General features: G+C 38.8%; 1 protein-coding gene and 1 long non-coding RNA gene across 7 annotated transcripts in view; one reads left to right on the plus strand and one right to left on the minus strand.

The window, feature by feature from the left end:
• LOC104152149 (uncharacterized) lies at window positions 1-27,252 on the plus strand. 6 transcript variants are annotated; one of them, XR_695908.2, is made up of 6 exons: window positions 1-820; window positions 4,280-4,318; window positions 8,847-8,972; window positions 10,008-10,098; window positions 16,946-17,072; window positions 21,243-27,252. It is a non-coding gene; the product is annotated as an uncharacterized lncRNA (long non-coding RNA). The 6 variants fall into 6 exon arrangements; XR_011139076.1 differs by adding an exon at window positions 6,770-6,815 and having other exon boundaries at window positions 16,946-27,248; XR_011139083.1 differs by having other exon boundaries at window positions 16,946-22,941; window positions 23,509-27,247.
• Window positions 2,341-27,532, minus strand: part of LOC104152146 (hyaluronidase PH-20) — a 37,577-nt gene continuing 12,385 nt past the window's right edge. Inside the window, exons 3-5 of the mRNA XM_009687361.2 lie at window positions 11,946-13,115; window positions 9,977-10,066; window positions 2,341-6,135 (exon numbers count right to left, since the gene is read on the minus strand). Of these exons, the coding sequence (XP_009685656.2) occupies window positions 5,470-6,135; window positions 9,977-10,066; window positions 11,946-12,911 (1,722 nt within the window). The 5' untranslated portion in view covers window positions 12,912-13,115 and the 3' untranslated portion in view covers window positions 2,341-5,469. The remainder of the gene's footprint in view (window positions 6,136-9,976; window positions 10,067-11,945; window positions 13,116-27,532) is intronic.

Consider the following 27,532-nt stretch of genomic DNA (forward strand, 5'->3'; position numbering starts at 1 on the left):
GATAAGCCTTCAGCTGGATGAATTCTCCAAGGAGGACACCATGAGAAGAGATGATATCTAACTGATATTTTCCAGTTTGTGCTGATATACTAGTTGTTTGGAGAAAACCCTGTAGACTAAGCCATACATGTTTTCTACTAATGAGACATTGCAATAGCAAGAGACTAGTCATCTTTTCTCTTTTGTTGGCCGGAGTCAAACAGCTGCTTTGCTAAAGAGAAGAGAAAGGCTTTATTGAGCTTATCAGTGAAAGCATTGTAATGTACCCATTAGTGTTTACGTGCATCATCCATGCCCTCTGCTGGTGGAACGTCAGAGACTCTAGCATTTGTCTTCTCCAGTGATGGAAAAGGATTTATGTAAAGGCTGTTACCGTGACAGAGTAGGACAGATTGAATTCTGTGTCAAGAAGTCTGTGTTTTGGATCCTGAAGTTTGGTATATGCAGCATGAAAACTTTTCAGTTTTTCAGAAAACTAGGCATAGGATTTGAAAGTCTGTATATTACTCGTCCAATGCCCCTAATGACTGGCTGGGCCCAGCAGCATGATACTTGATCCTTTGTTGTGACATTAACAATGTTATCATTATGGGACTGCAGGGTGCCCTTAGCCTCCCTTTACAATGGGTGATTGTTATCCCCTGCCTCAGGAAACCATCACTTGACGCTGGCAAGCTATCTTCTTGTCTCTACCTGTTAGTGGCTTGAGGGAACAGTATTGCTCCAGGAGGTGATTGCCAACATGTGGTTTATTTCTTATGCAGGACCTTGAAGTTGTGCTGAACAATATTTTGTAAGATGAAAACTAAGGCAAAGAAAGGTAACTGCATATTGTCTGCTGTCTACATATATGCAGCTGAACACCACATCCAGAATTGCACATAAATATAAACACGGGAGCAAAATATTTGCTGAATATATGAAATAGTGATTCATGTTAATTTTCATGTGCAGCTTGTGTCTGTTTACTGATCAATAAACACACTGTCAGTGCTAAGCTAAGGCGTATGTACTCATGCATTGAAAAACGTCCTCTAATCGCTACTGGCCAAGGAAAACTACAATCAGTATACAGTGATGGTGATAACATATTAGTGGATGTAATTAAATACAAAGTGATTCCCCTAAGAATGCTATTGATTGATAGATGCACCCTTTACATCCTTGCCTTTTACTGTCTGATATGTAATGAGGTGACAAGATTTTGCAGTCCTGAGGACACACTATTTGACAGTGAAAAGAAAAGTAGCTGCTGAAGGTTCAGAACACCTACACTAAAGAACTGTTTTCTAATGATCCAGATCCTTGACTGGTACAAACAAAAATTTAGGACTGGTGTGGAATACTTTATGAATACTTTTGAATGTTTACATGACTGTCATCCTCAACAAAAATACCATGACGCTGGGTTAAGTTTCAGCGGAGTCTTTCAAGAAAAGTAGACAAAAGGGTTCAGGCTAACCACTTGTTAAGAAACGCTCAAAAGTTCTAAGGGATGAAGTCAGTTCTAAGGGAAGAAGCTTTTTGATTCTGTTTCCAGCAACCTATAAACTGTTTTTCAGCAGGACAGGAAAAAAACTGCAAAAAAAGAACACAGCAAAAAAGAAATTTCTCTAAGAAAAATGGAGTCTTTGTTTAGTAAAGCAGCAAATTGTTTGAAATCATATAATAAAAATGATTTTGTGTAGCTGTTATTCCTTGGAAAGAAACTCATAACTCCTTTCTGAAATCTCAGATCCTCATCTTGCAGTGTGTTTTGCTTTGGCAGAATGGATGCTGCCAGCATGAAGGGGCTTGCACAAACAGGCTGTGAAATAACTTTCAAATAACATTTAATTGTTTATGTTTGAGGGAGGGAATTTGATTGTCTTAAAAATGTCATCACTGCTCTATAATTGAATACATTTTAAAATTATGTAACTGTCTTTGCTGTCTTGTTTATGTTGAAATATGATGGATAAGTGCACGTACGGATCTAATCGGTGTCTGGGAGTTGTCAAGTGCATGTCATACAGGTCTGGAATCTTTCACACAGTTCTTTGCTGATGTGTATAAAATGGAGTAGTCAGTGTGATGCAGAGATTAAAGGAAATTTTCCTGGGCTTCTTGGGATGCTAGTCACATCCTAGGCAATCTGCAAAGTGGTCTTATTGGCCTGTCTCTCCAAAACCTCTCCCTACGTTTTTATTTTTCATCCAGAGAGGCAAGAATCTGTAAGGCAGGCACTAGACCATGATTTCACTTCTCTTCAGGTTCTCTAAGTGCCAACAGCCACTTAGTGGCTCTTAAAAGTGCCAGTGTTTTTAGATGTCCCATAATAAGCAGCATAGTAAACCAGATCCAGATTCTTCAGATAGAGATGCAGAATTTTAATAAAAATTTTAACTAAAATTTGTACACACTGAAGGAGAGCATTGAAGGTAGCTGAACCTCCCTTTTTAGACTCTGTCACTTCATTAAACCCATTTTAGCATTCCCCTGTCCCTGGGTATTGCCAGCTTGAATTCTCCCTGGAAGGGAGAAGTACAAAATAATGAATCATAATGAAAGGGATATTATGAACGTTCATCAATGTTCCTCTAGTATTTCATCTTTTGAAAACAGAACGTAAGAAACTCAAACTATAAAGCTACAGAGACAAATAATTATTACAGGAAATACAGGGAAAGTAAGGATATTGTTGGTTGGTTGGTTTGTTTTTGCCTGCTTTAGGAGAAAACAAGTTTGGCTTTGAACATAACGTAGTTACCAGCAATGGAAGATGTAGCCCTGCTTTCCTTCTTTCCTCCTTCCTTACTCCATGGAGACTTGCTGATTCCAGGGTGACTCTTTGACATAGAATATAGGCAGGACACATACAATACAGAGCAAAATAAAATATTTGGATAATACTATTTTACACAGCACAGAGCTAGCCTGAAGCTCGCTATGACACAAAGTCAGTAGGATTTAAAACAGGAATTGCTGATACATGTGGATAATGTAAATATCAAAAATGAAAATTCAAAGAGTGGTTGGTAAAGCATTGTGCGTGAGTGTGTAGAAATTGTTCTGCATTAGGGCACGAGATACCTATTTATGGATGGAGATTAGGAAGATACAATTCTATGGACCGGTTATTGCAGTTGCCTGCTGTCCTTTCACTCTGCTTGTTTTTTTCTGGTCCTGGCTGCTCTCAAGGAAAAGAGATGGGATAAAATGGATGGGTCTCATCTAACACAGTTACTGTGTTCCTTCATCTTGATAGTGGGCTTTGGGGAAAGGTTGTCTGTATTAAATACCAGGTAGATAAAACGTGTGGAAGAGGAAGAGACCGATCTGTCTCCATTCCCTACTGCTTCACTCTCTTATTTCTGCAATTCACTACCTCTGCGTCCACTACAAGGTCTTAGATGCTCTATCTTAACGCTTCTGTTATTTTAACTTCCCTTTCCTCCTTGCCTTGTGACTTCCCCCCACCGCCATCAGAAATGCTCTGCTTGCCGTTACTTGAATAATAGTTAAAAAAAAACACATGGCAAGACCTGCAGGCTTTGTGATCTTGCAAGTTCCCTTATCACAAGGTACTGCAAAATCAGTGTCTTTCAAAGAGCTATATACCAACAAACCTAATCTCAATGAATTTTGCCAATATGTAATTTAACAAAGCAAGACATCCATTGAACTTAAACTCTATATGCCAACATACAATTTTAGCTATGGTAAAAAAAATTCTGCTGAAAATACAAAATTTCATGTATGTCTGAATGTTAAGATAAGTATGCTAAAACATTATCAATGACATTTCTAGTTTTTAGAAATCTTTTTATAGCTATCGCATGTCCAGCATGAAAGGGAAAAACCTGAGATGCAGGAATCACGCAGAAGACATACGACGGCTGGTGTTTAGCCAAGGTCGAATAACCTTTATCAAAGCTGCGATGAAGAAACTTTTCTTACAGAGGTTATAGAGCTGACCTCTTTTCTGCCAGACAGTCCACTACATATATATCCTTTTATTCATGGTTCTACTTGGAACACTGAGCAGAAATACCTCTGACTTGTGAATTCAACACCATCACTGCAATGGGAAAGTTGTCACTTCCTCTTGATAGCTTGCTATCCAAAAGCCATAAAAATGTTATTTCTCCATATTAAATCTAAAGTCTTCATTTATTTTTCTGCACATCTGTTAGGATTGACAGCCCGAAAATTCAAAGGCAATGGATTGCAGGAATTATGATATGTGTTTTAAGCTAAGTTTAGGCATTAACGTCTTCTTTTTTTTTTTTTAATAAAGGTCTACTGTATGAAAATCCCAGAAAGTTCCATTAGTGAGGTAAGTTGTATCGGTGGGAGAGGGTGATTTATTTATGCAGATCATAGCTAGTTCTAGGAAGATATTTTTAATCCATCCATGCCAGCAGCCACTCTTTACCCATCAGAAGTCAATTCACTGAGTTTTCCTAAGGAACAAACTGGCTTCCACCGAACAGATTGGTCAGGAAATAGGCAGGCAAGCATAGAGACCTTCCCACACCCACAACCTTCTTAAACCCCGCTAACTCTTTATCCAAATGGTGCTGAGACAATCATTTATATCCAATTGGTAGAGCTGGGTGAACAGAGAAACTAGGATTGGTGGCCAATGCTGGTAGGGGTTGAAGAGGTAGATCGCATGAGGAGTTGTGAATATTGGCCAGATAAAACAATTGAAAGCCAAGGAGGGGGACACCTGAAATAAGTGGGAAGGTTTAGGAGAAGGGAAGAAAGAATGAAGGAGTAACTGATACAGCTCAAATTTTAAGTAATGAAGTTCTAGTATTTGAAGTAAACATTTAACATTAAAGTTAGAAACTTTTTAAAAAGTTAGGAATATATTCAGTTAAAGGAGAAAACACAGTATACTGGCAGATATTGTGAAAAATAGAAAAAGAGCAAGTTTTTAAAATAAGTTTAAGTAAGTTTTAAGAGTAAAATTTACTTTATCAATTTAATTTTATGCTGAAAATTCCCACATGTCCAAAGTTAAGCTAGGTGTTTTTAGGAGGTAAAATTCACGTGGGATGAAATTCATTCCTACATAGAGCACCAAACCAGTTGACTACTGAGACTCAATTAAATCCAAGCTGAGATAGATTTAACTGGCCTAACTTGAAGTATACAAAATTACATTATGAACAAATGTGTTTTTCAAATAGAACTGTTACAAATTATTCATTATTCTAGATTATCCTGTCATACAGTATAATCGGTATATACAGACTGCCATGTCTTTGGCCCCAAATAGAAGTTTAGAATTAAACGGGAAAAATGCATTCAAGCTGACGTGTCACCTATGGAATAGAAAAAGTGACCTGATACAGATTAAGACCACAGAGTTGCAGCTGTTTTGCATGTTTCAGGAATGATTTTTCTCTGCTATTAAAACCTCTAGAATTTCAAATAAAGCCAGAGAAAAAGAATTTCATTCTCACTTTCATAGGTCATTTATATTAAGGTGCTCAAAATTAGAATTAAACAAAACAGATTAAACATCCGTATCTTACCTGATGAAGAACCACTGCAAGTATGAGTACCATTTGCTTCAAAATCATAGCTAGTGGTGGCTGTGACATTGTAATTGTTATATTCTGTAGTTGTTCTGTTAGATATATTATTTCCAATAGTAGATTGGAAATCTTTTATTTCATGTTGTGTAGATAATGTCACCTTACTCGGAGAGGTAAATGAAAAAAGAGTTCTGTTAGGTGGAATCTTTGCTCCAGAGGCTTCTATATTAGAAAGTGAATTTGAGGACATGTGAATGCAAATATCTTCCGAAATGCAAGCATGGAGGTAATGGATGGCATTAATATCAACTCTAGGTTCACAACTGTACCCTGCATAACAGCGGCAATCAAATTTTTCTATAAACGTTTGCAGATCCTGAAATGCTGGTTGCCCCAGTAGAGTGTATTTTCCATCTTTTGTCATTCGAATGACAACATTCTCTGGGTTCAAATGAAGGTAGTCACTGGAATTCCATTTTTTTCGTGCACAAGCACCAGAGTCTTGGCATAATACGTGGCTGCAGATTCTGGCTGCCATTGTTACATTGATGAGGTAAGGAGTCAATGTCCTCCTCAGGTAGTTGTCCAGAGTCCTACAGGTGTTCTGTAAAAAGAACATCATGGCTGAAAAGTTTAGTAAATAAACTATAAAAATGCTGTCATTCTAATAACAGTGCTGTAGCGGATATCTATAAAAGTTTCTCTCGAGGTTCTGATAATGGTTTTAACTGGTTATCGGAAGCAAGCTTATCTGAAAAGTTGCTATATAGTTCAAGGATCACAGCAAATTTATGCTGGGTGCTTGTTGGAGCCATTATTAAAAGCACTCATGTCAGAAATCAGATGAGTTAAAACTTTCACTCTATCTGTATGAGTTTGCTTGCAGCATTTGGAATCAGATGCATTTAAAGAAGTTACATGATGGATCAAAGTTCCTTTTCACATGACTTGAACATTTTGAAGGGATCCTGAAAAGAAAAATTGCCAGCCTGAACGAATAATTTTTATATCAAATCATCTCTCTGAGACTTCAATTTTCCCCTGACCTGAATAACCAGAAGCAGCAGGAGTAGCTTTCGGAGCATTTTTTGAATGCAAAGCATTTTGGGAGGATGATCAAACTGAAAATATGTTAAGAGAACATCTAATCGATTGTGCAATTGGCATTTATTCTGAGTATGCTTGCATAGCTTAATAACCAAAGGCTTTGGGAATTCTTATTTGTTGGTTTTTTTCAGAAGCTGTGTCTTCTTAGGATATTTGCCAAATAACAGACATCAACAGGTAGATAAAGCTGTTATTTCTACCCATGGAAATGATCTCAGTAGGTGCATTATGTGACTTTTTTATGGTCTCTGTATTAGAGATTTAATTTCTGGCTAGTCTTTCAGTGACAGGATAAAGAATTCAATGTACAGAAGCCCCACTCACTGTTTTTCTCCTTCCCTTGCTTATATATTCAACAGAAGATCAAAAAAACGATTACTTTTTAAGGAGTCTGATTTGTAAGTATATTTGTAGGTAGAGTTGAGTGTAGTTTAGCATTTCATGAAAATTGCTTGTTTGTTGATCCCTATTTTTAAAAACATCAAAAACTTTTTAACTCACATTAAAAATACATGAAATAATTTCAAAAGTCAAAATATCTAATAAAGCTGTTGTTTAAGTAATAATTTTTATTCCTTGTTCTATTAGTTTTGTGGGACTTTTTTATGCAGAATATACCTACTTAATAGTTTTCTGTATGGCATTAAAAATACCACTAACTGTCTTTTAATAGTTTGATAGTGTGGAACCACTGACATTGAAACATGGGCCTCTTTTGGTAAGATAAAAGAAAAGAGAATTGAGCGAAGGAAGAATAGCAGAAGTTATCTCTCTGCTGACTTTTATTTTCAGACTTCCGATTAAGACACACAGGTTTATCACACAATGACTTTGCTAACTGTTTTGCAAACCTAACAACCTAGAATCAAACGTGACTGTTTAAGATCTTGCTTTTTCCTTTCTGTCTGCCCATGATTTCACAGCAGCGATGCAAGGACAGAGCAGGCTTAGTCAACTCAGTTGGATTGATTTCAACATGCAAGAAAAGATCAAAGGAATGGTGTAAGGAAGAGAGGAAGTAAGGTCAGATAGGAGCAGGCATATGGAGAGGAAGTGGGGGAAGAATAACAGGAACAGGGCTTATATGCCAGGCGTTCAAAAAAAGAAGCCTATGGAAATAGCATTTTGTTACCTTCCTCAGCTTCATTGATAAAGCTTGCCTTTTCCTTATCCCTGCACATCCCTCCCCCATTTAGTGACTAGCAGTGTCCCAAAAGTGGGGCTGTAAGAAGAACTCATCTCATGAATGTTAACCAGTTAGAAGACTATTGTCTCATTCCCATTTTAAAATATCCTCCTAATATTCAGTATTTACTTCTGTGTCCCAAGTTTACCAAAAGCCTTAAGCATCCTTTTTTCAGAACTGATATACTTTCTGGCATGCGTCAGGGTTTTTGTCTCCAGCTTACAATAGCTTGTGCAAACAAGTATTCGTGTAAACACCTGAACTGAGCAACTTGGAAGACAGGCTTTTGCATAATACACTTCACCTTACTCTCAAGAGGAATTTTGTTCTGTTATTGCTAAATCTTTTGGTTATTCAGTCATATCACATAGTATATAGGGCCTTCCTAACCACACAGACCACATAATAAGATCTTCTAATGCCTCAGAGTCATAAGATATTCATCCTCTATCTCATGATATGAGCTGAAGGAAGGGCAAAGTTTGATTGTGCTTCACTGATAGGAAATAACAGTGATTCCCCAAGGGTCTACCACTGCCTTGCAAAATAAGCCAGAGCTGGTCTAGGTCTGCAGCTAGGGCTTAAAACAATCCAGCCTTATGGGCCTCGGTGTCTCCTTTCCTCCTGAAGCCAACTTGAGAGATTACAGAGTACCTCCTGCGCCCACAAGGCCCTGATGCTGGTGACATATCCTTGGCCTGTATATCTTGCTTGAGCTCTTCACAGGTGAAGTGTGGCTTTTCACCCATCTTTAGCATAGTGAAATATTTTCCAATGCCCTTTATGCCCTTACAAAAGGTGTTAGAAGACTCACCTCACTAAAATCAACTGGAGTTAGAATCTGGAATATCTAAGGAGTGTTTGGGTGTTTTTGTTGTTCTGCAGTGTTTGCTGTGATGAGCGTCAGAATTTAAAAAAAAAAAACACGTACACAGCTGAAAGCCAAGTAATTATTATATTAAGTCATTCCATCCAATTAAAAATCTGGTATGTAGTTGTTTGTTTGTTTATTTCTCTTTTAGATATATAAAATTCCTGGCTAGAAAATTTTGGTTGGTGTATTTCTCTTACAAGCAAGGCTCGTAAGAATGTTTCATTGCTGAGAGGCCAGTGATAATGATACCCTTAAGAAAAGACTCTGTAACTCTGTAAGTGCGCAACGTTCACTCCCTTGCACAGCTGTGTAGATACTTGGTCTGACTGTGATATGGAAAATTCTGTTTGCTCATACAAATGTCAAAATTCGAACAATAAAAGTTGTTGCTCATCTATGTCCTATTACTGGGGCAGCATGCAAAAAAGCTTCAGGTGCAACTGATGTGCATACTCACAGCTAGGCATGTACAGCAAGAGTGAAAGTGGGATGCCTTTGACAATTTGGCCCTTAAAGACCTGCAGGAGTTTTATTTGGCCATGCATTCTGTTACAGGAAGCCCAACAGTGCTGAAGAGTTTCAGTTCTTGCTCTTAAAAGACTTCAAAAGAGGGTGAAAGTATTTCACGTACCAGGTTTATTAGACCAAGCTTGCCGGGGTATGAATGAGCTAGTTCAAAAGATTTATTTGAACATCCTTATAACAGTGTTTCTCAAACTGTGTATTTGACCTTTCTAAAACAAGTTATTTTTTTATTCCTCTTCTGACTCAGATCACTGGAGTTAGTTAGACTACTACTTATGAAACACAGAACAGGCTAGAGCTGAAATCCTCCCATTCTGACTCCTCCTAATGTTTTAAATGCTATTGCTATTGCGCCGCATTAAAAATAAAAAAAGAGGAAGGACCTTGGAGTAATTGTTCTGAGCAAGCCCAAGGACTTTTTCTGTACCTCATGACTGGAATGATATGAAAATATGAGAACTCTTTCTTTAAATTAACTGAACAAGTGCTAACTTGCTTCCAGTTATCACAGTAGCTTGTTCAGTTACTCACAGCTAACACTGGTACATTCAAAGGTTAAGCTCTTAGCCTGTGTAGTCACGGGCAATTTGTATAAGCCTTAAATGTATTTTTAGTCTAGAGAAGACATCAGGTCTGCTAACTGTATGGAGTCATCATTTTTAAAGTAAAATATATGATGTAAATTATCGTAATGCTTTATGTCCTTTTCATGTTATTGCTCTTTAAGAATCTCATATAATTAATCTGGCATACCTTATTTTGTGTTAATTTCATATCACCCCAGATCACAATTCCAGAAGCACCCAGAGCAGCAGATTCTCCAATGGTATTTACCAGGTCATCCTGAGAATAAATGTGCAAAGAACCACACTAACGTAAGTAAGCTATAACATAAGGACAAAAGGTATAATGCATAGAGTAAATTATATAGCCAAAATAACCACTTTGAAACAGCAAGTAATTACATATGATGTAAACACTTTGCTCTCAATTACATTATTTTATTCTGGGATGGAGTTGAGCAGATGAGGCCAGAAAATGTTGCCAACTATTTCCAGTTTAAATATGTCTTCTGGTTAGAAAAACAAGGCTGTAAAACTGAGCCAGTTGTTAGGCATATGGCGTACACCCATCCAACCATTTCAAGCCACTTATTTTATTTTGGTTCATTGCCTCCTGGCTACTCAGGGTTGGTAGTAACCCGCTTCAGTAATGCTGCCCGAGGCAGAGGCTGGAAAGCACAGCTTCCTTCACTTAATTTCAGTTACCAGAAGGTGCTAGAGCAAAAAAATAGCAGTCTCTTTTCTCAAGAGGATGCCATAGGCCTTTCACAAAGACTGATTTAGAATTGTTTTTTCTGTTCAGTTCTCCTTTTAAGGTCAGATATTACCCCTGCCCTATAGAACCTTAAAGCCTGTCTGAGAAGTGAGAAACCAGGAGAAACCAACTAACCATGGGAGGCAACAAATGAAAAGGAAGAGTGTGAGGGTTGCAGGATTTAAAGTTAGTAACTAGAAAAACCATCACAGACCCTAAACAGCACCCCATGCTCCTTGAAGGTATCCAGGGAGCTGGGCATACAGGCCAGTGATGCTATACCTGGGCGTGTGAGAGGACACCAGACACAAGATTGTCCATGCAGTGACCAGTGTCACACCCTCAAACTTCCCCTTCCTCGTGGTCTGGTTGACTGGTGTGGCCAGGGCAAGGAGGAGGTCATGCAACTTGGTGATATCTCTTTATAGGGCACATTTATATACAAGTGTGAGGGAAAAAGTGTAGCCAGAACCACAATAAGATGATTAGACCTAACCGTGAATAACCCATGAGATATTCAAGTACCGCTTAGTTACTCCAGTGCATCTAAGGACAGAATTTCCTCACCAGCTTTAAAATTTATCTAACTTACCAGAAGACTTGTGACCTGCTTTGTCTTTATGTCTATGTGACATTTTTATGTTCTAATTTTAAAAAATTGATTAACTTTTGCACCAGTACTTCAAGTCTTAGGTAGGCAGGGAAGTTCTTTCATTTCTGGAGAACTAAATTAATTATGTCATCAAAATAATCAGAAGAATTAGGAGTGGAAGAAGGGTAGTTTACTGTTTAAGAATCTCTGCAATGGAAACTCTTTGTTTTAACTTACACATTGTAAGTTCAACAGAAAAAAATATTGATTTTTTGGAACAAACAAGTGAATATTGTAATGTCCTCTCCCACTTCAGCTGGGGAACCGGGTCTTAAAATAATCATCTGTACGGTCCCTAAAGAGTTCTCTAACAAAGCCAGAAGAGAAACATCTCTTACATCTCAAAGTAAAAAACAGGGGGAAAAAAAACTTATTTAAGAAAAAAGAAAAGACTCATTTATTTTTCTTATAACATAAAAGAGCAGACGTTAGGCCAGCCCAGTTTCACTAATTCTCTTTGGAAGAGATTATTCATGTTTCTTTTCTCTGAGTTAATGTACTAAAACATGCTTTCTAGCCTTTTAATATTTTGCAACATGTAGGGACTACTCACAGAGTAAAACATTATTTAGTAAATACTATGAGAAAGGTTTGAAAATAGACCCCTCAGTGCTAGGTTTGACTAAATTTAGTTGATAGATTAATTGAAACTTTTTGTTCAAAATCTATATACTTTCTTTCTGATACAAGTTAGCGTACTTGCTAAATAAACATCACCTACATTTGAAATATTTAAAGTCTAGATCCACTCACCTGAGAGAGATATTCCTCATAGACATCTGTGAATACTGGACGTGTATATACAAAAACTGGAAGGGGGTGAGTAGAGTTAGAGACATACGAAAGTCTAATGGCTTCCTGAACTCTGTTGCGAACAAAGACTTGGGCATTTCTGGAAGATCTTAAGGCTGTCTCTAGATAGACAGATGGATAAAGTGCAGTGCTTTTCTCCCACAACCAGTTAAGCTCATTATTTCTTGCTATTTCAATATCTAAACAAGCTCCAGTATAATTATGTGGATTTTGTTTGTAATCATAGTTATAACAGTCTGGATAAAGGTAATACCCCCACAGACGATTTGGCCTCATTGTTATGCCCAACTTTAAAGATTCTAACATAATTGATTTTGCTGCAGCTTCAAATTCCATTTTAGCTATAGTCCTGGCTTCGGCTTCTGATAGAGTCAGGTCTGTCTGCTGAATCAGTTCAATGGATTCCTGTCTGTAGATGTCTTTTGATCCCCAGTTCCTTATCCACACAGGTCTCCAGTTTTCCCAGTCAATGACAGCCAGTCCAAACTGTTCATCTGAAGGAATGTAAAACTGAATGTCCTCTTTGGCTTTTTTTAAATGATTCTCCAGCAGAGAGAGTTGGGGAAGTCCTCCATTGACTGCCTCTCCTGTGACTTCATTTTTGTAAGGATAGTAACCAAGCCTGTCTGGATAGAATAGAGTGATGTTTTGTCCGATGGATGTCTTCAATGTGCTTCCAATGAGAGAAAAAAAATTCATATCTAGCTGCACACCAGCCCTTTCAGTACAAAGTTCTGTAGGAGCATTCCAGATAGAAAGGAAAGGTGAATTAGAAATAAGTGGACGAGCTCGTACGTTCAGAGATGAGCAGCAAGAAACTAGCAGACTGAACAGCATACAGGATGCTGTAGCAGATGTACAGGCAACACAGATACCAAAACATTGAATTTGTCTTAGAGTTTTCATTGTAGCACGTGTAGTGGCATTAAGTGCTTCTAATCAGACAGAAACTAAATGCTGTTGAGATGCTCAGAAAGATAGCAATCTGTCCAAAGCTTTAATTCTTCAAATGAATTAAGCAGTATCCCTTAAGCGTAAAATAGGTGTGTCCTTTATGCCAGGCTCTCTACCATTTCAGACTGCAGGTAACTTTTCAACAGCTTTTAAGACCTAATGCAGAAAAAACAGATAAATGTAGGTAAAGAGGTGATTAATCGTTCTTTTGTAACCATGAAACAAACAGCATTTGTGGTTTTGAAAACATTGCCATCTTTGAGTAAAATTCTCTTTTAAAGGAAAAGCACAATAGACAATCATAGAAGAAATAAACTATGTAATAGATACAAAGCTGTCAGTGCAGTGGGGTCCAGTGATCCATGGATCAGAATCAGTATGCTCAATGTTATTGTTGATTGTGCCAATGACAGATGTTACACAATATCTTCCCTTAGTCAACAGTAATCTATATATAATATTTCTCATCTATCTCAAAAAAAAATTTTAGGTCTCAATTTGTTAATATTACAGAGCGCTTAAGGTAAGATCCATGATAACATAAAAGCGAAACTCAAATTGTGGGCACGCATTCAAGAAAACAATCCATATAAACTCATTTAACTCTGTGAGGTATCTGAAATATTCTAAGTATTCTGTCTTCTGACCACGGTTTTTTAAACAAAGTCAAATGTTGTATATCTTCTTAGATGGACATCTACATGTTGCTGAAGGCCATTTGAGAGTTACAGATTGAGTGACCTAAAGTCCAAGTCAGCTGAGGATTGCAGATCAGTAGCTTAGGTGATCACAAGCTTAGGTGATCTGTGCACACACGGTGAGCAGTCGCAGTCACTTTTAATCAATAATATAACGGTAGTGGTGGTGGCTGTGGTGCAGTCATCAACTTTTACATAGTAGCCATTCCTCTATGCAGTAGCACACCTGAATCCACTTTCCTCCTGATCAAACCCCTGACTGTTTAATCCTGAATATGTTATCTCCCACAGAGTCCTTATGGTCAGGCTATAGAACATCTAAGGAGTATTAGAGAGAGAGTAGATGTGGAGGAAAATATAGGAGGCACTGTAAAGTGGGCCACAGTATGTCTGGGAGTCTTAAAATCTCTGAGGAAAGAGAGGGGAAAAAAAAGCAAAGAAGATTTTGCTTTGCAGTCCCTGAACTCAGCTAGGAGCGGAAACCACAGATTTCTGGTCCCTGCACCCTATATTATCTCTCTCCCTCCCACCAGATACAGGGAGGTTCCCTGTGTGTTCACTGAGTTTTGTCATATCTGGTTCTACTGAAAACTCCAGATTTGCTTAGACTGTTGGAAAAAAGCATGCATGCAGGGAACTATCATTCAAAAAAAGGCAGAGCAATGTGGCTGATATTTCTGTAAAAATGGTGAAGTCTATAGAGCTTTTGGGGACTGATAAAATGGAAGAACCTTTGTCAACAAATGACCTAGATCCTTCCCCTGGCCACAGGCATCACGCTCTCTAAAGGTGATTCTGGGATTCTTCTTCATTCAAGGCTAAATCTGAGGACTAAGGGGAAAACCAGAAAAAATGGAAAAGTTGTACTGAAGGAACAGATATCTAGGAGTAGAAAGAGTTTGCCAGGGGAGGGGGTTTTGCACTACCCAGACACTTGTGAGCTTCCTAGGTTAGCAAGTCTATTTTGCAGGCCCATTTTGCTTTCTCCTCATCCATCATTTCTGATGCTAACAGGCTGTAGGTATATTTCCCCTTTGAACCATTTTCATCCTTTTTCTTCTTGGGCATGCTGCCAGCTTTTGGGCGTCTTGCCAGTAGGGAAACACAGTCGTGCTAGCCATGCTTGTGCCATGTCCCCAACCTACTACAGTGCATAAGACTGCACTTTCCAGTGCAGTTCTGCCATGAGCCAATGTCAGCCTGGCTCCATGCCATGCTGTGCTCCAGACAGACCCCTCTGTACATTTCTGCTGTCTTTATGTAGCTGAACCGTATGGAGACAATTTAGAGAAAGAAAATAATGGCATACACATTAAATCAAATATTTTCTTATTAAAATCAAAAGCTCTAATTTTCTACATAATGTTATGTTTTATTACCTCTACCTTCTAGCTTTACTCTCCCAAAAGACCATCTGTAACTGAATCAATGATTGCTGATGATAAATTGTCAAATTAATTTTAATTCTACATAGGTAGAATCAGTTCAGCTATCTCTGTATGATTTCCAAGCATAGCAAGCTGCCCTGCTTATCCAGTACAGTTTACTGCTGTCCAGAAGCTAGGCATGACCACAGGGAGTAACCATATCAGATCACGTGCAGCTGGGTTTCCTTTGGCTTGTATAGAGAAGGTTTGCAGACCTGGAGGAGTGGAATGAAGTAGATACAAATCATAGAATAATAGAATTATTGAATAATTTAGGTTGGAAGGGACCGCTGGAGGTCACCTAGTCCAACTTTTCACTCAAAGCATGTTAAATTAGATTGATTCACTTCAGGACCTGCCCAGTCATGGTTTAAGTATCTCTGAGAACTGAGATATCACAATTTGTGTGGACAACCTGTTCCAGTTTTTGACTACCCTTATGGTGAAAACATTTTTCCCTGCATCTAATTGGAATTTCTCATGGTGCAATTCTTGTATGTTGTCTCGCATCCCATCACTGCACCTCTGAGAGGAGTGTGGCTCCGTCTTCCCTATGCCGTACCATTAGGCAGTTAAAGACACCAGTCAGATATTCCCTTAGCCTTCTTAAGGCTGGACAAACCCGGTTGTCTCAACCTCTCCCTGTATGTCCTGTGCTCCAACTCCCTGACTATCACTGTGGCCCTTTGCTGGACTTCCTCCATTATGTCAATGTCTTTCCTGGAGCACACCCAAAACTGGAAACCGTACTCCAAATGCACTGCCAAAGTGCCAAACAGAGGGGAAGAATCACATCCCTGCTGGCTACAGCCCAGCATGTGTCTGGCCTTCTTCTCCATCAGGGCACACTATTTCTACCAGGACCGTCAACTCAATTTTTGCAAAGCTGTAGAAACTGTAAATCCAGAGCGAAAATTGCCTGCTGATTGTCAGCCTAGACATAGAGCAGTTTATAGCCTTTATAATCTTCCTCACTGTATCCTTCCCCTTACAGAAAGACTGAGTCAATAACCTTCCCTCGCCACTGACTCGGACAAGCTGGTGCTGCTGACCCTTTAAAAGCAGTTACCTTGCCTATGTAGCTGAGGAGAGAACAATAGCCTATTCAATTTTCTTGCCTTAGAGATGCCAGCACATGTGGATGAAACAACATGCTCAAGGACACAACCACAAGGACGCAACACACTCCAGCTGAAAGACCGGCAAACAAGCACCAATAGCAGCAATTCTTGGAAGAGGGCCTATTAGCAGAGAGGAAAAGCTTTTCAAACTGGAAGTTTATAGTCCTGGAGTAGGGAAGTGTAAGCAGAAAGAGCACAAAGTACATACAGGCATTATCAGAAATCTCATTAGAACTCTCTGCAGGTATTTATACCAAAAAAAAAAAAAAGAGAGAGAGAGAGAGAGAGAGAGAGAGGAAAGCAGAATGTAGTATAGGTGGTGAGATGCAACCTACGACAGAGCTAGAACAGCAACACCTTCCTCCCACCAGCCCTGAGAGTACCTCTACCTCCTCAGTTTCACTGTTGCTAGAGCTGAATTTCTGAGTATAGGTAAAATAACTTAAAAAAGATTCTACATGCTCTACTAGGAATGCCATCAGCACCTTTATTTCACAGACCGGCACAAGCTTTCAAGTAGGGTTTTGGCCTTGTAGTCCTCATTTCCTCAACGTAGTAGCCGAAATTGCTTTTGTGCCACCTGGAGTGTCTGTAGTGCTGTGTACATGTCTACAAAGAGTTCTCCGTGGTCTTTCATGAACAGCTGAGCTCTGCTTAAATGTAGTTCTGCACTGTTTTATTAGGTTTAGGTTCTCCCTTTTTTTCTATCTTTACAATAAAGCTTTACATTCTTTTCTCAGGGGATGGTTTTCAACAACATTTTGGAAGAGATGGAAAACTGGTTTGAAAGCTAAGCTGCCAGCCAGAAAGACCATTGCTGCAAAGGAAAAATGAAACTTCTGTGTCCTGATACCCCCAGATCAAGAGGTGCATATGATAACTGCATATTACTTTCAAAAAAATAGGTATAGAATTAAAAAAAAACAAACAAACTTAGGTCCTCTTTCATGATTAAGCTCTTTGGTTCTCTTAGGATGATGAACAAGCAGCAGTAGTTAACAGTTGTATTTTGAATTCCCTCATCTAGCTTCAATTGTACATTCCCCTTTGTGTTTCAAAATCCACATAACTCGGGAGGGAAACAAGGTCTAGTTTAGAAGCAGTGGCTGGACTTACGTCACTTCTAAACATGCACACACACATTTCACCAGCATTCCACAGCTGCTGAGCTGATAACTGAAGAGATCCTCCAAAGAAGCAGTTTCATAAGCTAGACTTAGGTCATAGCATAGACTTAGATCACCAAAAAAGAAGGGATGATTTTGTTCATTTTAACTGATCCAAGAGATTACTACCCCATTTGCATGGTACCTGTGTGGTGACACTGGTAGAAAAACATGCCTCATGCACTTCCACAACTACCTAGAGACTGCAGCAAGAAAAAGCCTTCTCTTCTGCAGGCTAAACAATCCCAGTTCTCTCAGCCTCTTCTTATATGGCAGATCCTCCAATCCTTTAATCTTCGCAGCAATTTTGCTCCAGGATGTCTATGTCCTTCTTGTACTGGGGAGCCCAGAAATGGGCACAGTATTCCAAGCGTGGTCTTACCAATGCTATACAGAGGGGAATAATAACTTCCCTCAGTCTGCTGGTTGATCAGCTCTTCTAATGCAGCCTAGGAGGCTGCTGGACTCCTTTGCTACAAGGGCATATTGCTTGTTCATGGTCAACTTCATGTCCACCAAGACCCCCTGTTTCCTTTTCTGCAAAGCTGCTTTCCAGCCAGTCAGCCCCTAAGTGGTTCCTCCCCAGGTGCAGGACTTTGCATTTCCCTTTACCAAACTTCATGAGGTTCCTGTTGGCTCCTTTCTCCAGACTGACAATGTCTTTCTGAATGGCAGCACAACCATCTGGTCTATCAATCACTTCTCCCAAGTTTGCACTGTCTGCAAACTTGTGGAGGGTGCACTCTGTCCCATTGTCCAAGTCGTTAATGAAGATGTTAAGCAGCGTTACGTGTCTCTGGAGGATAACACTAGTTACAGGCCTCCAGCTGGAGTTTGTACCACTGATCATAACCCTTCAATCCTGGCAGTTCAGCTATCTTTCAGTCCACCTCGCTGTCCCTTTATCTCGCCTGCACTTCATCAGTTTGTGAGGGTGGTATAGGAGACAGTGTCAAAAGCCTTGCTGAAGTCAAGATTAACAGCGTCCACTGCCCTCACCTTGTCCACCAAGCCAGTCATCTCATTGTGGAAGGCTGTCAGGTTGGTCAGGCCTGATTTTCTCTTTGTAAATCCATGCTGACAACTCTAAATCACTTCTCATCCTTAAACTGTTTAGTAACAGTTTCCAGGGGGATTTGCACCATCAGCCTCCCAGTGACTGAGGTGATGTGACCAGCCTGTATTTCCCTGGAACCTCCTTCTTGCCCTTCTTGAAGATAGCAGTGACATTTTCTTTCCTCCAGTGATCAGGAATCTCCCTCAATTGGCATGACCTTTCAAAGATAATTGATATCATCGCAATGACATTAGCCAGCTCCCTCAGTGCTTGTGGTTGCATCTCATCAGGTCCCATGGACTTGTATCTGTCCAATTTGTTTAAACATTCTCTAACCTAGTCCTCCTCACCAAAGGTAAACCTTCCTTGCTCGAGGAAGATTTTTTTTTCCCACTGGTCTCAGGGGCCTGGGATTCCTGAAGGCTGGTCTTACTATTAACAACAGAGGCAAAGGCAGCATTGAATACCCCTGCCTTTTCTGTGTCCTTTATACCAGACTGCCTTCTCTGCTCAGCCACAGACCCACATTTTCCCCGATCTTACTTTTGCTGCTGAGGCACCTGTATAAGCCCTTCTTCTTGCCCTTCACATCCCTCTGCATAGTCAACTGCAGGCAAATACAACTTAATAAAACAAAATAAAATAATCACATTTGAAGATCTGAGATACACTGGCCAAGACTGTCATCCTTTATCTAATAGGTTTTGTCAAGCTATAATATAGTGGAATAACAATCACCTCAAAAAAAGAGTTTTAGGAAAAGTAGTCCAGCTTTTACTGTGCCTCTAGCTCTGGTTATAAAGGATTTTTTGCCCTCATTGAAGTTAGAAAACTGCAGGACACAAATTTTGCTCTTTGCTAGTGTAAGCTCTTTTGTAAGTGAATTTCAGTAATAGGCAATTGACGTGCAGGAAAAGAGGAAAGCATTGTTTTGAACAGTGTATTTACCAGTTTAGCTAGAACTTGGTTATTTATTATTGACTAACCTTGCAAAGCTTTGCTTAACTGATTGTTGGGAAGTTTTTCTCATCCAAATTTTGCTGTAACGTACTCTGCTGGGTCTAAGTTAATAGGTTATTTTACGTGATAGCTTCCAGTTGAAAGGATTGCCTTTGGGCCAGCTTAACAACGACAGCTCTAATAAATATTGTTCTTTTCAGTCTCCTTGAGTGTCAGCCTAAGTGAGCTAAGTGAGTAATAAAGTTGCCCTTGTCTTTGTCAAAAAGTCAATATCTTTACAATATATTAACACTAATTGCTCTAGGGCTGTCTGACTAGAAGTACATACTGCTGGATCTAAATGCCCTTAGTCTAGGGAAATAGCTACTGCTTCAGATTTTCCTGAATTTGGCATTTGTAAAGGTTACATACGAGAGAAAATCGTTATGAATTGTCTTGGTTTAATTATTTCATCATTTTTCACAGCATAAACTGGAACGCAAAAACACATATGATTGAAAATGCAAGTGTGCAATGTTATATCTGTATTGTGGGAGATACAGAATGACAGAGTAGTTGGGTTTGGAAGGGACCTATGGAGATCATCTGATTTAACCCCCCCTGCTCAAGCAGGCTCAGCTAAAGCAGGTTGCCCAGGACCATGTCCAGTCGGGTTTTAAATATCTACAAGGAAGGAGACTCCATGACCTCTCTCTGGGAAATCTGTTCCAGTGCTCAGCCGCTCTCAAAGTGAAAAACAGTTTTCCTCTCTGTTAAAAATTCTGTTTCCGAAACAGAATTTCCTGTTTCGATTTGTGCCTATTGCCCCTCGTCCTTTCACTGGGCACCACTAACAGCTACAGAAATAAACTTGAGCCAATAAGCACCACCAGTATCTGACATCCTTATGCTAATACTGTTAACCACATTTCCCAAATTTCAATCAGAAATCCGTAAGCTCTCACACATTCCCTTTTTTGGATAGAGTACTGACAAACCAGAGGTGCTGTTCATGAATAACAAGGAAGGAAATGGGTATTTCTTAGCTATGGTAGGCTGGCTGATTTGTGGTGAATAGAAACAGTTCTAATATTGAGATCATCAATATAAGTTTTTGTAATTTTTGATTATAGACAGTTTTCAACTGTTTATTAGCTATTTCTTGCATTGCAAACTGAGTGTGTGTATTAACATTAATTAATTGTGTATTAATTAATGACAAAATAACAGAGGAAAATACTGATATGAAATCATTCTTTTCTCTCTGCTAAGGAAAGTAAGGACGTAGAAGTTTACATGTGGAACAGTTTTTATTAATGGGATAGATGAATGCTCGTCTTTAAATCACTTTAAAAGTGTAGTGAAATGCGGTCAAATATGCAGATGGGACCAGAATTGAGAGTTTTGTCCCTATTCCTTTTTTTTTCCATATAAAATGGGAGTCTGTTGATGTGAAAATAACTCCCAACATTGTAGACACAAAAAAGTACTTGATATTGTAACTAAGTGCTTGGGACAAATTGGTTTATATCCTACTTATTTTATGAAAATATTATTAAATAAAATATAAAAACAGGAAAGGTGTCTAAAGACTCAGCTCCGCCTTCTGTGAAGGGATCACCACTGAGTATGTCCTAAGGAGAAAGTACCAGCTATGAGTCCTGGAGAGCAGAGGGATGTCTATTGCTCTAACAATATGTTTAGTTAAGGGTTAAGGCATTTAAACCTGAAACCTAAAGCAGAATCCAAAAGCTTTTAAAAAAAAGGAGCCTGGAGTACTGATGCAGCCCATAGACTTACATTCCTCTAAATAGGATCAAAGCAGCCCACATGGTTAGCAAAGAGCTGTCTAATATCAACATTTGTATTATTCAGGGACCAATGGAAAATACTTAATGTCTTTGACATCCCTATTGCCCTGGCCTTGGGTTCCTCAAGTGGTGTTGGAAGAAATGACCCGATTCTCTTACAGTCCACTCTGGAGGAGTCCTTCTTCCGAAAGAAGAGACCAGTATCACTGCCATCCTTTAAAGCACTAAGGCACTGCATGGCTTTCATAGCTTTGCTCATTCATCAGAGCTCTCATCCTAAGTGAAGCACTTGAGTTCATGCCCCTCTCATTGCTCTCTGTAAAAGATTTTAACCCTCACGCTCTTTTTAGGGGTGCGTGTCCTCGGCCAGAGGCTGCTCATTACAAACTGATGTTAGAGTCATAAAACAGCCACAGAAGAAAGAGAAGGATAACCTTTCATTTACATTGCATTCCCTCTGTTCCCCAAGTGGGTCTTCATTTTGGCATTTCTAAAATGGACAGCAATGATGCTGAATTAATACAAACACATACACAGGTGTTGCGAGGCTAGTATTAACGCTTGTGAGGAATAGGAAGCTCCTGAGAAAAGAGATGCAACTCTGGAAGTTTGAACCATCCGTGTTGCACAGCTGATAGCAAGTTTAACCTGGTCAAACATTAAACCTGAAGGATGATCTTTGCATAGAAGGATTTAGCCTAGTTATGAATGTGTTAAATAAGTTGCTTTCTTATCTGTAAAGGAAGAACTTGATAAGCATTTCTTCTGACACCAACTTCTAAAACTCCGCCCTCACCATAATATAATCTTCTCAGTTGGGCTAATACATCTGTCTGTGGGGGTCACACAGTGAATCAGTTTCCAGATCTGGTCCAAGTTAAAAGTACCTCAGCCAAAAGAGACGAGATTAAGGTTTGTTTGTTTGTTTTTGGTTTTTTTGTTTTTTTCCTTTCTGAATAAGTTCACGGCATAGGTACATAAACCAGCAAAACTGGCTAGGTTAGCCAGCACTGCTGATTCAAGAAACGATTGTGAAATTACATCCCAGTGTTGTAGCTGTCCTTAGCGCTAAGAACTGCCAAACTAGCCCTTTCGTGATTGTTTAATCCCATTCCTGAGTGCTTATTTTGAATATAGGACAATGGTTGCATGAGGACTTGAAGCCTAAGAAAAAATGCAGACATGAATTTTTGTGCTGACATTCCTGACTGAATTGCTTAAGAGAATTTTAGGTTGCCTATGGGAGAAATCAAAATAGGCCAGTATTTTAAAGGTCAGTAGCTGAGCCTCCAGGTTGTAGAGAGCCTCCCGGTAAAAATGTGCATACAAAAGATTTGGTCAGGTTACTGTTTGATTATTTAAATGTGATGCTACTATATATTTTTGCTAATATTTTCAGTTAATTTTTATATTCTAATCATGACTGTTCCAATGTTCCGTGACTAATTTAAAATGTTACAAAAACGCTCTCTTCCTACTCATTCTCTATGTTTTTCCTCCTGCAAATTCTAATTCTCAATTCTGTAAAAATTCCTAATACCCTAGCAGCCTGTTAGTTGATGTGCTAATTTGTTTTTGAGCAAGTTAGCCAAATAAACTGTCTGAACACATTTCTAAGATTATTTGGAAAAATTCCTCTGCTGCATTGTGTATAATTAGGCTTGGCAGAACTCAGATTCTGTAATGACAGTTTCCGTTGCAGATTTCTAAGAGGAATCAAGGACGTGAATCCACTGCTTGCCACTGCAGAGAACTCCAACTCAGTAAGGTTATTCTGCAAAAAGTTTACTGTCTGCTGACTCTCTAGTGCTTTATGGCAAAATGTGTCCAAATTTATTCTCTGTAGCGAAGATTCAAAAAATCATTAAAGATGTTTATTACTAGTCAATATCAGATAAAAAAATATAAACATATATCTGCTGAAGTGTACAGCTAAGTGAAGCACAGATAAATCTGGGAGTCTGTTTGGATTGCACTTCTGTACTACACAAATGTGGGACTTTGGGCAAATTGCAGCCACATTTTCAAAAGCAACTTAAAGATTTCCTTTGATTTGTTTTCAGTCAAGTATCTTTCACTATATCACACTGAGACCTCTTGAATAATTCTAATTAGCAGCCTTCAGAAAAAAAGGACAACCCTTATTTTCTCTGTTTCAGGCTGTATATTCAACCTGTTCTTCTCCCTGATTACCTAACAGGGTTGTAGGCACAATTTTCATTCATTATCCTATCCCATGGGGGTATCAAATGAGTAAATGAAATAATCTTTGATCATTTTCATCAAAATACTGCTTCCACCTAAGATTCTCAATGTGTTTTTCTTTGCAGAAACTATGCTACACTCCAGTATCATTTTAAACTCTTCGGGACAACAATTTTTACAAGACAGCTGTAGTGCAGATCACAGGGTACTTTGAGTTACAGTACAAAAACAAGCTTCCCAAACAATTCACTAGATCTTGTAAGTGAGCTTTTCCAAATAAGACATCATGCTTCCAAGCATGTGGACAATATCACAGGGAGCCAAGAATATGGAGAATTACAATACTCCATTAATAAACATGCTTGTTCTCCCTCTCCCACTGAACCATTATTTTGAAATTCTGAATTCTAAACTGAGCAGAGTGAAACGTAATTTTCTTTCCTTCTCAGCCTTGACAGCACAGAAATATAACTAAAGTACATTTTTGGTCAAGGCAGATGGCATTTCACATCTATGTTAAAAATATGTTTCCCCTCAGCAAATCATTGCCCTGTTCTAGTGATTAATATGAAAAGTGATGTACACACTACAAAAATAGCTGCATCTTTGAAAGACGTGAGACTGTTCTAGAAAGTGTCTATGGGAGAGGTAAATAGGCTTTCGCCCAGTCCTTTTAAGTAAGGCAGCATTAAAATTAACACAGTTCAGAATGTGAAATGGTTTTGGTCACAGAATTATGTCCTCTATTGGGAAAAATGAGGATCTTTCAGGAAAGATGGTAAGCTCTGTTGTTAAGGCATCACTTGCCTCATGACGTTCCCTTTGAAAAGTAGGGGAGCAGATGTATCCCTGGAGTAAACCCAACCTCCACAGATAAAATTGTTCCGAGATTTTCAATAACAATCCTTCATAGCTAGAGCAACAGGAGTGGGAGGTAGGGAAGTCTTCAGAAGTGAATTATCCTTGAAAATAAATATTTCTTATTAACCTAAGGTAGTTTCTATATTAACCTCTCCTTGACAGTATGCGTTTTCAGTTCTCTTTTGCTATACCTGAATGCTTTCTCTTTTTAAACTTGCTCTCCTGGGACTGTAATTCATTCTGTATTCCTTTCTCCTATATGATTGTATATAAATAAATAGAATCCGAGGAAAATATGAAATTGCAGTAAAGAAATTAACCTTCCCTCAAGAATAGTTTCTCTTTCCTGCTGTTTCCTTCTGTGCCCTTTTTCATCCTCTCTTTCTTCACAATCCTCATAGTCTTTTGTTATTCTGATAAACCTACTAATACCGAGGAGCCAGCCTAATTGCCACCCATCCCTGGAGAGAGGGGAGAGTGATGGGTAAGCAGATGTCAAAGTCTCAAAACAAAGGTGAGTACAAAGCTATGCAGAGTGCTGGTGATTTATAAAGGAGGCCTTATCGAGCATTGTTTTGGGAAATGGTTATGCACAGAATTGACAGCTTCAGCTGAAAAGAAAAAAGGAGCACAGTTGGGATCTAAACCTACCTGAGCAAGCACATTATCATAACCCTTAGAGAAAGCCTAAGGAAAGCTTCAGAAAAGGATTTAGAGGAAGGGAGTTAGAAAAGGGAGGCTGGCAGCTCTGGGCAAATAACAGTTTCTGTTTGGATGAGCCGCTGTTCAGGGAAGCAAAATCTCATGCAGTTCTTATAAAGAACCAGCAAGGATACCTACCTCACCGTCTTTCCTGCTTCTAACTGAAATTCTTGCAAGCCCTCACAAATTTTGGCTAACCAGTGAAAGCAAGAGGCATAATGAAGTTTTCTATTTTTAATGAAAAAGGGCCTTGATGTCTCGTATGCTGAGAGCACGAATTTGGACGACCTGCATGACATGGACCATGCGCCATACAGGCCTTGCTCTCCAACCACCTGCTCCAGGCTCCTGCAAGAGGCAGGACATTGCCCACGTCCTCATGCTCTCCACTTTGGAGGCATCAGCAGACACCCACGCCAACCCATAGCTATGCAGGAACTGCCCAGAATTGCCCCTGTCGTTTATAAATAACTGACACAAACCTCTTGCCTTTGATTTTTTGTGGATTGCTTTGCCCATCTGTGGCTCTGTATAAAAAATAATTATTACGCTGTAACATATCATTTACCTGAGTTGAAAGGCTGAAAACACTAAGGTATCTTTTCTTTCACTCTTCTGCTAGAAACAGTTACTAGGGACAAATAACTTAAACTCCCCCAAACATAAGTTTATACCAGTAGACTCATAAGGAAACAAGAATCCATATTAGCGTATTGTTGTCTGTAAACAAAGCCTATTCCCTGGCCCCAGAAATAATTATCTAGACTTACAGCTTAATATAGAAAGTATGAAATGTATATATTATTTAAGGTAGGATTGTTTTATAAATTTGATATGTAGACATATATTTCACTCAATAACTATGACAGCTATATATTTACTGTTTAAAGGTAGTCTTTTGCATATGCAATAGTTCAGTGAATCACTTTGGATTAAAAAAAATTCAAAACAGGCTAAGGAAAAAAAACAATAGTATCACATTGAGAAGAAGGTAAATATGTGGTTCATTTAGGTTGTTTCACAGGATTCTCGAAAATCTTTCTAGCAAGTCCTACTGAAATGTACCTTCCCTTTTTGGAGCTCAGAAGCTCAAAATTTAGATTTTGAAATGGTAAAAATTTAAGCGAAAAGTATCTATAATAAATACTCACCTACATGATACCACGGGTCAGAACTTGCTGGAATGAACGAATGGGTGAGTGAGCAAAGTAATTAGCTTTGTCTGGAAAGGGAGGGCTCTGGCCCAGCCAATTGGGATTTGTTATTTAGTGAAAACCTTAACATAATTATAGGGTAGTCGATTAAACGTGTCTGCTTGCTGTCATAGCTATTCACAGTAAGTAAGTAGTATGACCAAACATTACCTCTCACAGGTCCTACACTATGTTCTGTAGCCTACCTCACAAACACCAAGCAAATACTTTAAAAGAGATCTTTTTTCCTTCTCTAAAGTGGACCTATTTTACATTTTGACTTCATTTTACTTTTTAGTGCCCCAGTGGTTTGACTAGTGAAACTAAAAGATTTTTTTCATGGTGTCACTATGGAGAACTGGGGTGGAGGGAAGCAAAACGACATTCCCGAGGGCCCTGGCCAAAGCGCCTAGTGCATCCGGCAGGTACCGCGGTACACACTGTGCGGGAAGGAGGGCTGCATGAGGAAGTCCTCAACTGACCAGTGGACACCAAGGTTGCTAAGCCTAGAGATCGCTGAACTGGGCACCACCTGACCGTTCTCACAGAGATGCGGGCAGCACCACTAGAGGTTCGCTTGTGGACGCTGATGTAGGGTATGTTAACACATACCCACATAAAGGCAATGGAACAACCTTCTCTATCTGTCATTCAACCCTCAGTTCTGATTACGCTCACACAGTTCTCTGGGTTCAAGTCTTCCCACAGCCACCAGCTGGGAGGCAGTACCATAGATTACAGCTGTTCTGAGCTGCAGACTTTCCATCATGCTAGAAATATGATAATTTAAAATTTGTTTATTCTCTGCTTCAGAACGAAAGTGTTTTTACCTTTGAAATTGCTTTTGGTCTCAAGAAGATTTTGTTTCAGTGTTGAAACATTTTTATCATTTCAGGTGTCATATATTGTATTTTCTTTATGTATTATTTTTGCTCAGTTTTCAATATTCCATGGCATGTCCTCATAGCTGTACGTAATAGATCCAAATGGACAAATCCTAAAATGACAAAATAGTCAAAGTATTTTTTTTAAACAGTCATTAAGGCCAGCTACTATTTAGACCTAATATTTGACAATTATTCTGAATAATTATTTAGAATAACAATTTGTAAGTAATGGACTAGACAATAGTTGTTCATAAAATTATTCTAAAATTTTAAGAAAAATGTTCTAAAGCAAAGAACATTCCTAAGAGGAAGGAAGAAGATGGAATAGAATTTGTCAATATTTATATTGTTATCATCATTCTCTAGTATTGCTACTCTGCATTTTACATAAATATTTTAAAACAATTTTCATTGGTAAAAATGTAGAATGAAACTCAAAGTAAAGCTTTAGAATTTTAAATATTCATTCTGGACTTGTTCTTTGCCTGGGTTGAATTCTTTCACCG

Source organism: Struthio camelus, chromosome 1 (genome assembly GCF_040807025.1).
Source record: "Struthio camelus isolate bStrCam1 chromosome 1, bStrCam1.hap1, whole genome shotgun sequence".
Classification (NCBI taxonomy): Eukaryota; Metazoa; Chordata; class Aves; order Struthioniformes; family Struthionidae; genus Struthio; species Struthio camelus.